Genomic DNA, 13,388 nt, shown 5'->3' on the forward strand with positions numbered 1-13,388 from the left:
GTCAAAATGACTAACCCAATTAATCAATTAGTAAAACCCACTAACTCAATCAGCTAATAGTTATTTATCAAACACCTTCATTTTCTATATCAAGGTAAGATAGTGGTGTTTTATAATGCATTTTGTAAAAAGGGAAAAATAAAATCACTTAAATAATAGTCCTAAACCAAAAGGTGTAGTAACTAAAATCAATATTAAAGAAAAATTTCAAATATTTTGAGTGAAATACTCATATGGTCTAGAATCACAATCTTGAAAGTGCAATGAGTAATAATTAGTCTATGATCTAATTAATATCACTGGTCATTCATGTGAACCAAAGAAATAAATTTTGATTTAATTCAACTGTAAAAATTACTTTGATCCCTTAATTATTAGCAATTAGTTGATTTGGCTCCTTGCAATTTTACTGGTGTGTTTTACATTGTTACTAAATTAGTTCTTTGGCTCAAATTTACTATCATGAAACCTTAACAAGAGACGAATTTGACAATAATGTAGAACAACTAAAGATGATATTTGTGTTTACATCGTAACAAGGATCCAAGGTAAGTTTTGATTCAATTCTGGAAATGGGAATGAGAATGAAAGTTTTTTTATTAGTATTGGAATAGGAATGGGAATGATTTATATGTATAAATGTTTAGTTACAGGCATGTATATCTACAAAAATGCCAAACTGGGCACAGATTGAGCTCTACTATAAGCTAGAGGCAAAGTAACAAGCTTTCCCAGCCTCCCAACATATGCTCTCTTAGTCAAATTATCATACTCATTCTCCTCAATGGCATCAAGAATCTTTCTGTACAACATTAGAGATGCCCAAACCTGCATATTTAATTTTTCAGTTTAAACTTTAAGTTGAGACAGAACATATCATACAGACCCTTATTAGGACTTTTACTTACCGGCAAACGACTAGCTTTGTCAAGGTGAGAAGCACCCTCCTCAGCTAGATTGAAGTAGAATCTTGCCCTTCTGATCTGCTCTTTCATGAACTCTCTCCATTTGTCACTCACCTTCCCCGCGAAAATATCCTCGTCGCTCAATCCAAATCTTGCTAGCTCATCTTGAGGCAGATATACCCTCCCCCTCAGTGCACTGCCATTGAAAAAAAGGATCAATAGTCTTTTCAAACAAAACATTGTTACCTTTGGTCTGACTCTGATACCAAATTGAAGTATGTGCTCCATCTCAACTAAAAACTTAAGCTGATAGTTGGATTGCACATTAATGGCTATATGCTCACAGTACTTACTCTTCTCCAACATCTCTGAGGATGTTTGCTAGCTGATTCCCAATGCCTAAGTGAAGTGCTGCATGATATATAGTGTGAGCAGAAAGTGGGGATTCTGGTGCAATCCCCATTACTGGAACACTCATTAGTCCCACTGTTCCAGCCACATAGTAGCAGTACATATAGAGCTCCTCGAAATTCGCATACCGGTTCTTTCTCGTGTCCATTCTCATTCCCTCTATCATGTCCTTGAATGGCTATATACACATACACCAAACCACAAAAATTCTGATTTAGTACCTCTGATCTGCTACCTAAGCACTTGTTCTTAATAACAAAAGGTGATCAATTGTTGGGTTACTATACCTTAATGTCTAAAGGGAATTTGTGGATAGTATCAGAAAGTGCAGCATCAAGCATATCAAATGGCCGGTAGTTGAAGATGTCTTCTATTCTCTCTTCCCACCTGTCAAGAACTGCAGAGCTCATGTATCCTGCATTGGGGCCATCAACTAGTTCATCTGTCCTCCTGCACCATACTGCAAAACAAGAAACAAAAACAAAAACATAAAGGCCCTGGCCTGTTTGGTAAAACATTAAGCCTATCAGCCAATTTTGGTTGATTTGATCACTATTAGCTGTTTGACTTGGTTAAATAATCAATACGAGTGTTTGATTAATTAGCTTTTTGTAACAGCTTATTGCTCCAAAACACTTAAGACCATGTTTGGTAAAATAGTTAGTCTATAGGCCAATTTTGGCTCATTTGACCACTATTACTTGTTTGACTTGGTTTAAAAATCAATATAAGTGTTTGGTTAATTAGTTTTTTGTACTCCAAAATGCTAAAATTCAAAAAGCTACTCAAAGCAACTTTTTCAATTAGCTTTTTGAAAAAAGAAATTATATACCAAACAACTAACAGCTAACAGTTAATTTACCAAATATTTTTTTACAATCAGTTAATGTTATCAACTAATTATACCTTATAATAACCAAATAAGCTATCAGCTAATAGCCATTTACCAAACAGAGCCTAAAAATCAAAAAGCTGCTCAAAAGAGCTTTTTTGATTAGCTTTTTGAGTCATTTTGTATGTAATCAGTTATCCCTAACAACTAATTTACCAAACATCTTTCTACAATCAGCTAAAGCTATCAACTAATCAAACCTACTAACTCAATCAGCTAACAGTTATTTACCAAACACCCCCAAAGTTTAATTTGTGTTGGGCAGAGGCCAGTGAAGGGCCAAGTCGGGTGACTAGGAGATTGTTTGGTAAAGGCTGGTGAAGGGCCAACTCTAGCACACTGCCTCTCAAAAGGGAAATAAAGTTGCGCCTTCACTACTACGAGTTATAGCCCGTAAGCGCTTGATCCTAACAGTTTGTCCATTTGCTATGATCGATCTATTGTTTGATGACAATTATATTATGGCAACAAGTTCTTACCATAAATAGCCCATATTGCTTTCTGTCGCTCTTCTGTCATCAACTGTGTACCTAAACAGCAGCACAGCCAAATGAGGTGAAAACACTGCAGATGGAAGGCCTAAAGAAATTAAAGGGACAAACTATATAAGTTGAATAAGTATATAGTAGGTACCTAAGTAGAAGGTTTTTGCATATTCTGCACAGATGTTCCTGCAACGTTGATATGCCTCTTCTAGGAACATGGGATGAAACCTGGGACTGCTGTTTGTATCCACCTGAAGGCTGTTCCTCAGGGACTGTCTGTACACGATTTCGCGTATGGGAATTTCGGGTAGAGAGATTTGAGGGAGGGCTGCTTGTTTAGTAGGAGAAGATATGAGGAGTTGAGCTTTCACACTTGATTTTCTGTATTTTTGAGGTGTTATGACACAGGGACAAACTCCATATGAAAGTGTTGAACACATTCTGCAGATGATGTTTTTGGAGTCTTCAATTCCCTACTTTTGTTAGTTTCTGGTTTACTCTGTGATAGATGAAAGATCAGACTTGGAAGTGCAAAATGGTCACTTTATAAATGCCCAGGGAGGGGCAGGGAATTTGAGAGTAGTTCAGTATTTTTATTTTTATTATAAAATTTTAAAAATAAATAAATATTTGTGTCTGACAACAGCTTCGCACCTTCGGGAGATAGTCATAGACCTTAAATAAGTGTGTTTGCGATGAGAAGGATAAAAAATGTTAAAAGAATCATATTACTTTTGAGTGGATCAAACATTAGTCTTATATCTAAAGATCGCAAGTTTGATTCTTGTCACACATCAGGCTTTTTTTGTTAACCAGAGCTACTAAGATTTTCTTTAATATAATATTTTACTAAATTAAGGGAAATCCGTTACTGGTTTTATATAAAGTTATTACAAAATTAAGTTTCGGAGAGTTCCACAATAATTGTGTTGGATATATCAATGTAGGAGTAGAATATAATGGGTTTGTATTGGCCTATTGGGTGATAAGGAGTAACCAAATATACTGTTTTTTTGTTTTTCTATTTTCACCAATAATCATGTAATTAAGTGTGTATGTATAGTTTGGATCAGGTGCAAACTGCCCTTCTCGTGTGAACATGCGAATTGAAGGAATGCACCACATTACTCCACGAATGCACCACAAAGTCTTCGCGGGCTCCTGGGCATGCGGAGCAGTGCGGTACATTCCTTCCGTTTAGCATGCTAGAATAATGTGGTGCATTGGTGGAGTAATTGGGGTGTATTCTTTCAATTCGACATACTGGGGTAGTGCAGTGTATTTGTGGAGTAGTTGTGGTGCATCGGCCTATGCTTGTTGGAGTAGTGCAGTGCATTCATTGAGTAAATACGGTGCATTCCTTCAGTTTGCACATGATCCTAGGCATATAAATAAATAAACAAATAAATGTGTATATATATATATATATGATCAAATGCGAAACATTGTTTAGGTAAAAAAATAAGGTTTGATTTATTCGTTGATCAAAATCAAATCAACAGTCTATAATGAAGATAATTAAAAAAAAATACGGTGTCATTATGGTAAATAACTTGAAGTAAGTTCAAATGGTCTTTGTCTTCGAGTGTACTTTTTTTTTTTTTTTTTTTTTTTTTTTCCTTTTTCGAGTGCACAATTTTCTTCTTCGAGTGCATATTTTCTATTCTTCAAGTGCATATGTTTTGTCTCTAGAACATAGTTTTCCCTTTAAGTGTACATCTTTATTTGTGCCTTTGAGTGCACAAATTTGACCTTCGAGTGTACATTTATGTGTCTCAAGTGCACAGTTTTGTGCTTTCAAGTATATACAATTATGGACCAATATTTATTATATCTTTTGTATTCTTTTTAATAATGTATAACTAAATTTCTAATGAAATTTGTGTAATTACAAACGATTTGTATGAAAAATTGCTTCAATAACACTTAAATTGAATAACTCGTTTTTTTTTTTTTTTTTTTTTTTTTTTTTTTTTTTTTTTTTTTTTTTTTTTTTTTTTGGGTAGAATATAATACTTGCATTGATTTCGCATCTTTGTGCCTTTGAGTGTAGAATTTTGACCTTCGCGTGCACATTTTTGTGCCTTCAAATGCATGATTATGGGCAGTGTTTATTATGTCTTTTGTCTTCTTTGCAATAATGTATAACTAAATTTCTAATGAAATTTGTGTAATTTACAAATGATTTATGTGTAATTACTTCAATAGCACTTAAATTGAATAAGTACCTTTTTTTTTTGGATAGCGTAATTGCTTCGAAATCAATAATAAAAAATCAAGTATGATAAATTTTGAAATCAATGACCAAATGTATATAGTATAATATAACAAAATCCAATTAACTTCTTGATCGTAAATTGTTTTTTTCTCAATTAATTAAATGGAGACCTTATTATAAAATTTGAAGTATTTTAAATCGCTACATAGTTGGTGATGCAATAAAATAAATAATGATTTAGAAGACGGCACATGCAAAATTATATTTGTTCAGAAAAACACATGCAAATGATTGAGAAAGACAAGGTTGATCGAGCTGAGGTTGTATTCACAAAATTGTTGGTATTTGAAGAAGTTGTACATTCCCTAAGATGCTGGTTTGTATGTATATGCAATATGCCTGCCACTCTGACCAAATCGTTTTTTTTTTTTAATTTATTTAGAGGATCTTTGCCACCTTTGATGCTTTTCCTCAAACTTTGGTTTTCACTGTTTTGTCCTTTTACATAATATGACATGCAAGAGGAATATTAACTTTGTTGGAAAACGTCATGTTGTGTTAGTTTGAGTATATCAGAGCAACTAACTCTTAAGCATCTTCAATGTTATCTTCATCAAATATCAAATTAAATAATACTCATCTCTTTTGTTTTATTTCTGATGTTTATTGTTCATTGCTTAAACTAATTCCTTTTCTTTTTATTATTCTTTTTATTTTTAAGTTCAAATTTAATTTTGTATGTTTAATAGTACTTTAATTTTAATATAGTTTCTAAATATATAAATTTTACATATTAAATTTAAAATTATGAAAAATTGAATTTTCGATAACTTCAGTCAAGTCTTGTTAACCTAATTAGACATATAAAATGAGACATATAGAGTATATGGGCATATGGCATTAAAAGAAAAGAAAAAAGAAAAAAGAAGTTGGGGGTTGGGTTAATTTGTTTTGTGCCTAGGGATAGGTCGAGCCGAGCCGAATTTTAGAAAATAGGTTTGGACTTGTTACGAAAATTTAAGACCCGGACATATATGTAGGCTTTTTGTTAGGTTCAAGCCTAAGCTTACAATTGGCTTGGCATGACCTGAAACCTTTTTAAAAGTGTGTTTAATGTGTAGGCCATTAAAAAGGCTTCAAAGTAAGTCTTGTTTTCAAACTTTTTAAAACCAACATATTTTTAAAAACTTTAATAAGTATTTTTAAATAATTTAAGAAATATACCTAATACAAAACTAATATATAACTACATAAGTATATCACCACAATGCAAACATAATAGCATTATTAAAACATAAAATATAAAAAAAAAAGTCACGACTTCAACATGCTTGTTAACTTGTTTAGGAATAAATTCAATTGTATTATTGATTATTATCCTATATAGGCTATGGATCTTAAGAACCAATCTCAGCTTTACATTTGTAAAAATTCGACGGATCTTATTAGATTTTGAAAAAAAAAAAAGAAAGACGCGGTGACAATTTTATAATTATCATCAACTCTACTGTGCAAACTTTAACACTTAATATGCAATCTTTAACAAATAAATATCCAAACCTGGTAAATTCTATAAAATTAACGAAAAAGCTAAATTTTAAATCTAAACTGTAAATGATTAAATGTTAGACTTTAAACAGTAAAAAGTGAACCACTAGACCAAATAAAATAAAAAACTCAGTCGTAAAACTCTAAAATCGAACCGTAATTGCAATGTACTTTCGCTTTTTGCAAGTGCAAACCTTTAATACTAAATATGCAAAATGTTAACACTAACTATGCAAAACGTTAATACTAAATGTGACATCACGTGTAAGGTTGTGATTAGTTCTTAGTTTTATCCTACGGACTTGTTCTCATATGATCCAATCTCTCTCTCTCTCTCTCTCTCTCTCTATATATATATATATATATATATATATATATATATATATATATATATATATATATATATATATATATATATATATGGGCCTGAAGGTCAAGCCTGGTATATATAGGTTGGCCTATTTAGTTTAATAGGCTTTGAAATGAGACTAAACCTTGCCTTTTTACTAAACAAGACATGCATAACTAGGCCTTAATTAGGCCACGCCATATGCCCAAGGGTAAATTATATCGTGCATCAGCGCTCACAATGCATTGTGCGCCCTGACCCAAAACGATTTTGTTTTGTATCTGTGCTTTTTTTTTTTTTTTTTTTTTTTTTTGGAAATTTTGTTTCCCGTTTCTGATATTAACTTCTAAAAAAAAAAAATCTCATGTTTCGAATGTACATAATTGAATAATAGAATGTATATAATTGTATAATAGAACACATATAAACTCCTAACATAATACACATAATCTAACATAATACACATAAACTCTTAACTCTAAAAAAAATCTCCTTTTTCGAATGTACATAATTGTATAATAGAATCACATAAACTCCTAACATAATATACATAATCTTTTTTGAAAGGATAATACACATAATCTAACATAATACATAATATACATAAACTCTTAATATAATACACATAAACACATAAACTCTTAACTCTTAACATAAACACATAAACTCTTAACATAATACACATAAAACGGTGTCCGTCGCGTCAATTCCCTACCCAACTTAACAAAACGACATCATTTGGATAGAGCGGGGATGCACAATACACTGTACGTCCTGATGCACAATATAATGATTGCCCTATAAAGAGGTTGACCTATTCCCATCCTTATTTTTACCTATCTTTTTAAGTTGCCACACGTATTTGGCTGAAATTTGAAACTGCATACTGTTTACAAGAGACAATTTTCAACTTAACAACTACATTAATAGTCCATTTACCATGAAACTACTCAAATCATTGGGATAAAAAAAAAAAATCAACAGTTGGGTGATGCCTTAAGTTGGCGCTTCCTCTCAGTTTATTATATACCTTGCCATGTTAAATATCATTATATATAAATTTGAGAATAAGGTTTCGTGCCTTTTATAGGAGAAAATTCAAATAATATAAGGTTTGTGATAACTATTATAATTTTTTGTATTCATTTACTCTGTGCTACTTATGAACTAATGATCTATAAAAAAAATTAATTGAGTGATACAGGGTTTGGTATGAAAAGTCTAGCATTGTCTTTTAGTATATATTTGAGGCATAGATAACTAAACTGACATGAGAACTATTATTATTATTATTATTATTATTATTATTATTATTATTATTATTATTATTGTTATTGTTATTGTTATTGTTATTGTTGTTATTATTGTTGTTATTATTATTATTATAACTTAATAGTTTAGTGCATTCAAAAAAAAAAAAAAAAACTTAATAGTTTAGCTTTGTACGTATTGATGAAGTGAAGGGTGTAATATTTGTGTACTGGACGGCAGCATCTTAATTAATAATTACTCCAAAATATGCATACAAGGTTTCTTTTCTGTACCTGTCATTGTTATCAATCACTATTAAGGAAGACAATTCAATCCGAATGGAGAATTTTCCGTTCACGCTAGGAACAGGGATGGATGACATATATATATATATATATATATATATATATATATATATATATATATATATATATATATATATATATATACATATATATATATATATATACATATATATATATATATATACATATATATATATATATATACATATATATATATATAATATATATATATATATATATATATACATATATATATATATATATACATATATATATATATATATACATATATATATATATATATACATATATATATATATATACATATATATATATATAATATATACATATATATATATATATATATATAATATATATATATATATATATATATATATGATAATAAATTAAATTAAACAATCCAGTGTAGAGACTAAACACAATTTGAATATTGATTATTGTTTAATGTTATACTAGTTGTATGTGAGATAATCAAGTATTTTAAGTGTTGTTGTTTTTTATTTATTTATTTATTTTTTTTTTTTATTTTTTTTGAAAGGAAGTATTGTTGGTACCTTAAATTTCGTATTTCTTATTAATTTCGTAATGAGTACAATTTTTATGAAAATTAGGCTAATTAGATATTTAAATATATAAATTTGTCAATTAATTGTATAATTTAAATAATATTTTATTTATATTGTACTAAAACATTGAGGAAGAGAATCCCGTCCCCAAAAAATCTTCACGTGGATAGGGTAATTCCCCTTCCCTAGTGGCAACCGTTATTGCGTGGGCCATATGTGCCACGTGGTCCACACAACTGTGTGGACCACGGTTAAAAAACGATACCGTTTCGCGTATTATTTTATTTATTTATTTTTTTTACGCAATTCGCTAAAAAATACATTTTTGTAACGCATAATGTACATTGTTCTAACCCATAAAATACATTATCTTACCCCAGAAGTTTCATTATTCTAAAACATAAAGTAAATTATTTTAACACATAATGTGCACTATTCTAACTCATAAAATACATTTTTCTAACTCATAATATTCAACGATGTCATTTTGAACCATGGTCCACACAATAATTTGTCCCCTAGTGGGAAATGGGGCAAGTTGGGGATGGGGTCATACTCCCTGCCCCGCCCCATTGCCAAGCCTTATCATTCAGTATCACAAAATAACATGCATCTACATTGAGGACAACCTCAACCAAATTGGTAGAGTTGTTGACTTGGTAATCACAAGGTTTCAAGTTCAACTTCCCGTGGAAGTGGCCTATTGACCTTATTGATTTGACCCCATTGTGGTCCTTTACCAGCTAAGGTCACAATGTAAGAATGCAAGATCTACCCCGTGCACATAGTCAAGTAGTGACTGTGATCTCGTCACCCAAAAAAACTAATAACTACATTTCAATTGTGTCTAGCAGGTATAACTGTACAACACTAGTATTGTATTGTGTCACTTGTTTCTTAAACCAGTTGGTAAGGGTTTGAGTGCTGCCAAAACCACAGAAACTTTACACATGAGAAATCCAATGGTTCCAAACAAAAGCTCCATTGGTGTCAACACCCTAGCAGCATCTCCAACAACATATTTTGCAGCAATGACAGTAATGCCAAGACCCAATATTACACTTGACACTGAACCCTTGAGTCCCCCGGAGGTTTGGTCGATATCTCCACCGCTTTTTCTTGTGACCAAGTCTGAAGATGGGATGCCATCGACTGACCTTTGTAACAACGACAAGTATAAGAATCCTATAACCCCTCCCGCAAGGAACGCAAGTGCAGGCTTCTCACCGGCTGAGAAGGATGCGAGTGATGATCCAGTAAGAGTCAGCATCGCATCGTAGAGTAACAAAGAAAATTTCAGATCTGCATATTCCTTCATCGTTTCCTCGTTTGATACATTGCTGGTGCTGAGTGAAGATGGAAAGGAGGCGTTTTCGCTTAGCAGACTAATATTGTTCTCAGAAATCGCGGTGACTACACGAGACCTGAGCTCCACCATTGACATATCACTGTTCTCCCCGAGCAGGGTGTCCTCGATGTCATAGTTGTACTGAAAACCTTTATAACGCAAGGACTTCTTTTCATTTTCCGCTGAAACGGATTTTTGTTGAGAAATAACAGTCAAGCTCACGCCTCCAAGTCTCCACTGACCTGAAATTAGGAACACGAGATAAAGATGAACAAAATGCAGAGTGGAACACAGAGAGCTTACATAATTATATCATTCCCATTCAGAATAAGTTTGTTTTTTCAACCAATAGATTATCTGTGGAATAAACCCGTACACTTGTTATTGCAAGATGGAGATTGTTTGGTCTTTCGTTCTCTTACATGGAAAAGCTAAGCTCTACAAAAACAGCTTTTGTTGAAAAAGACTAACCTGATTCTAGGCCAATCCAAACAGCTGTGATTTTCCCAAGTTCGGGTCCCTCGAAAATGAACTCATCAACTGAACCTCTTTGGAAATGGTGGGCATTGGAATTGTAGTAATTCATCAAGCCAGGTGAAATCCTCCGCAAAATGGAGTCACCGTTTTCGTCTATCAGACAAAGCAGTACTCCAGAATTCACGTCACTCAGATCCGATCCATACACGCTACTCGTTCGTAGCTTAACTATGTACAAACACTCAAACGTCTTGTCATTGAAAGAAGTGATCACCTTCTCCAGTGAGGAATCTTGGCAAGACTCCACTTCTGTAGCTGGCAAAAGCCTCGATGGTTTTACATAGTCCTGAAAATCTGGGCAGTATACACCAGGTAACAGGTTATTAGGGAAACACCAAAACAATCCTTTTTTCTCGTTTTAAGCAAACTCCTCTCGGCTAAATAATCCCCAGAACAGGATAATTCAGCCATAAGTTTCTTCAGTGTAGAACCATCTATTTTGCCACCCCTCAATCTGTTATACCTCTATTTCTTACATAGTCAATAGTTTTCCACAATACTTAACAAACTAATGCATTCAGTTCATTATAGGAATTCTACAAGATATCTTTTATCAACTAAGTTGATCTATCTCCAAAGAAAATATATCCCCTACAAAAAAATTAGAAACCACATAGAAAACCAAATTCCAATCCATTCAGCTTTAAATGTGTTACGATCAAACGCTTATTACTTTGGCTCCGATATCACTTGTTAAGATCAAACGTTTACCATTGGGCAACTTTATTTCCTTATGCCGCCAAATTTTCGAGAAGCAGGGTGATGGACTTGACTCTTCAGCCTCTGTCCAACAATCCCTAGCCACTTGGTGCTAGACTGAACCTTTCACCGGCCTCCACGCAACCAAATGAAAGCCTTTTTTATCAGCCAATTTTGGCTTATTTGACCACTATTAGTTGTTTGACTTGGTTAAACAATTAATATGAATCTTTGATTAATTAACTTTTTGTAACAACTTATTGCTCCAAATGCTAAAATTCAAAAAGCTTTTCAATAAGCTTTTTGAGAAAGTCATTTTGCATGTAATCAACTATCAACTATTAGCTAATTTACCAAACACCTATCAACTAGTCAAACCCGCTAAACTAATCAGCTAACGGTTATTTACCAAACACTTCCGTTATCTTTTTCTGGTGCATATCACAAGTCTTATTTCTAATTAATGAAAACACCTAATTGGGGATTAGCTCATTCAAAGTTCAATTCATTATCTGCATAATAGTTCAATAAGCTATGCACAAAAAGCAACAGACTTTGATTTTCAAATATCATAAAATATATTAACACAATAATTATCTATTCAAGGGAGAGGGATAAAACTCATATTTCAAGATAAAGGAATTCAACCAGATAAATATGTCACCTTGAAAGTTGGATCTTTTGGAGGAAAGAATGAAGCTTGAGCGGCTGGAATGAGGGAAAATGTTTGTTACGAGAAATGGGTTTGTTGAGAAGCTGACAGGAAGAGTGTTTTGGGTGGCAATGAATATGATGGGGTGCTTCAGGCACAGTGACTCCATTTTCTTCGTGAGAAGAAAAGAATGGAGAGGAAGATGATGGTTCGTTCACGCAATTGAATGCTTTAAAATATCTTTCATGATTCGGTCCAATCTATTAGGGTCAGCATTTGGTGTTGCCGTGTAGGAATCTAGCCCAAAATGTTCTGACCCAATACGCTGGCCTCCGCAAAGCCAATTTATATCCTACACGGCGCGCGTTGCACTGTGCGCCCAGATGCAAAACGACGTCGTTTTAATTTTTTTTTTTTTTGAAATTTCCCGCCCCAGTGAATGACAGTAATTTTTTCTTTAAAAAAAACTCGTTGTTCAAAAATGTACATAATGTTAATATGTTATACTAGAATACACATAATTGTATACATGAATGTACATAATTATAGAATTAATACCCAAAATAGTCCCTCGACTATGCCGTAATTACCAATTTGGTCCTCGACTATCATTTTTACCCAATTAAGTCCTCAACTATACAATTTTTACCCAATTTAGTCCTTTGTCAATTTGACTGTTTGTTGACTGTCAAAAGTGGAAATAAAGTTGTAATTTTACAAGTTTTCTCCTTCCTCCTCATTTAGCAGCGCCAAACCATGTAGCAATAAGCTCCGGTTGGGTTCTAAACCCGTCAGTATCGAAGTAGTGGTTATGCATCAGATAGCCCATGAATTTGATTCCCAACGATTTTTTGACGATCGAAATCTGATCGGAGTGTATTGCTGCATGGTTTGACGCTGCTAAATGGAGAGGAAGGAGAAATCTTGTAAAATTATAATTTTATCCCAACTTTTGACAGTCAACAAACAGTCAAATTAATACAGAGGACTAAATTGGGTAAGAATTGTATAGTTAAGGACTAAATTGGGTAAGAATTGTATAGTTGAGGACTTAATTGAGTAAAAGTTACATAGTTGAGGACTTAATTGGGTAAGAATGGTAGTTGAGGACCAAATTGGTAATTATGGCATAGTCGAGGGACCATTTTGGATATTAACTCATAATTATATAACAAAATATACATACTCTTTTTAAAAGATA

At 32.6% G+C, this 13,388-nt stretch overlaps 2 protein-coding genes across 2 annotated transcripts; both read right to left on the bottom strand.

The window, feature by feature from the left end:
- Nucleotides 1–618: 618 nt before the first annotated feature.
- LOC109159998 (phytoene synthase 2, chloroplastic-like) lies at nucleotides 619–3,214 on the bottom strand. The gene is made up of 6 exons (XM_019308114.1): nucleotides 2,842–3,214; nucleotides 2,688–2,738; nucleotides 1,604–1,776; nucleotides 1,259–1,494; nucleotides 909–1,101; nucleotides 619–828 (listed from the first exon to the last, which is right to left on the bottom strand). The coding sequence occupies exons 1-6, from the start codon at nucleotides 3,131–3,133 to the stop codon at nucleotides 664–666; spliced, it is 1,110 nt and encodes a 369-aa protein (XP_019163659.1). The 5' UTR covers nucleotides 3,134–3,214; the 3' UTR covers nucleotides 619–663.
- A 6,583-nt stretch (nucleotides 3,215–9,797) lies between these two features.
- On the bottom strand, nucleotides 9,798–12,430 carry LOC109159673. Its single transcript, XM_019307750.1, has 3 exons — nucleotides 12,200–12,430; nucleotides 10,771–11,130; nucleotides 9,798–10,541 (listed from the first exon to the last, which is right to left on the bottom strand). The coding sequence occupies exons 1-3, from the start codon at nucleotides 12,354–12,356 to the stop codon at nucleotides 9,838–9,840; spliced, it is 1,221 nt and encodes a 406-aa protein (XP_019163295.1). The 5' UTR covers nucleotides 12,357–12,430; the 3' UTR covers nucleotides 9,798–9,837.
- Nucleotides 12,431–13,388: the final 958 nt, after the last annotated feature.

This window comes from Ipomoea nil, unplaced genomic scaffold (assembly GCF_001879475.1).
Source record: "Ipomoea nil cultivar Tokyo-kokei standard unplaced genomic scaffold, Asagao_1.1 scaffold2845, whole genome shotgun sequence".
Lineage (NCBI taxonomy): Eukaryota > Viridiplantae > Streptophyta > Magnoliopsida > Solanales > Convolvulaceae > Ipomoea > Ipomoea nil.

Bases quoted from the DNA above. Each gene is read 5' to 3' on its own strand.
- LOC109159998 (XM_019308114.1), bottom strand. From the start codon at position 3,133: ATGTGTTCAACACTTTCATATGGAGTTTGTCCCTGTGTCATAACACCT. The intron at 1,777-2,687 runs GTAAGAACTTGT...CTTGTTTTGCAG, and splicing joins AGCAATATGGGCTATTTATG to TATGGTGCAGGAGGACAGAT. The intron at 829-908 runs GTAAGTAAAAGT...TTAAATATGCAG, and splicing joins ACAAAGCTAGTCGTTTGCCG to GTTTGGGCATCTCTAATGTT.
- LOC109159673 (XM_019307750.1), bottom strand. From the start codon at position 12,356: ATGGAGTCACTGTGCCTGAAGCACCCCATCATATTCATTGCCACCCAA. The intron at 11,131-12,199 runs GTGACATATTTA...TATACTGCCCAG, and splicing joins CAAAAGATCCAACTTTCAAG to ATTTTCAGGACTATGTAAAA. The intron at 10,542-10,770 runs GTTAGTCTTTTT...TCCTAATTTCAG, and splicing joins TTGGATTGGCCTAGAATCAG to GTCAGTGGAGACTTGGAGGC.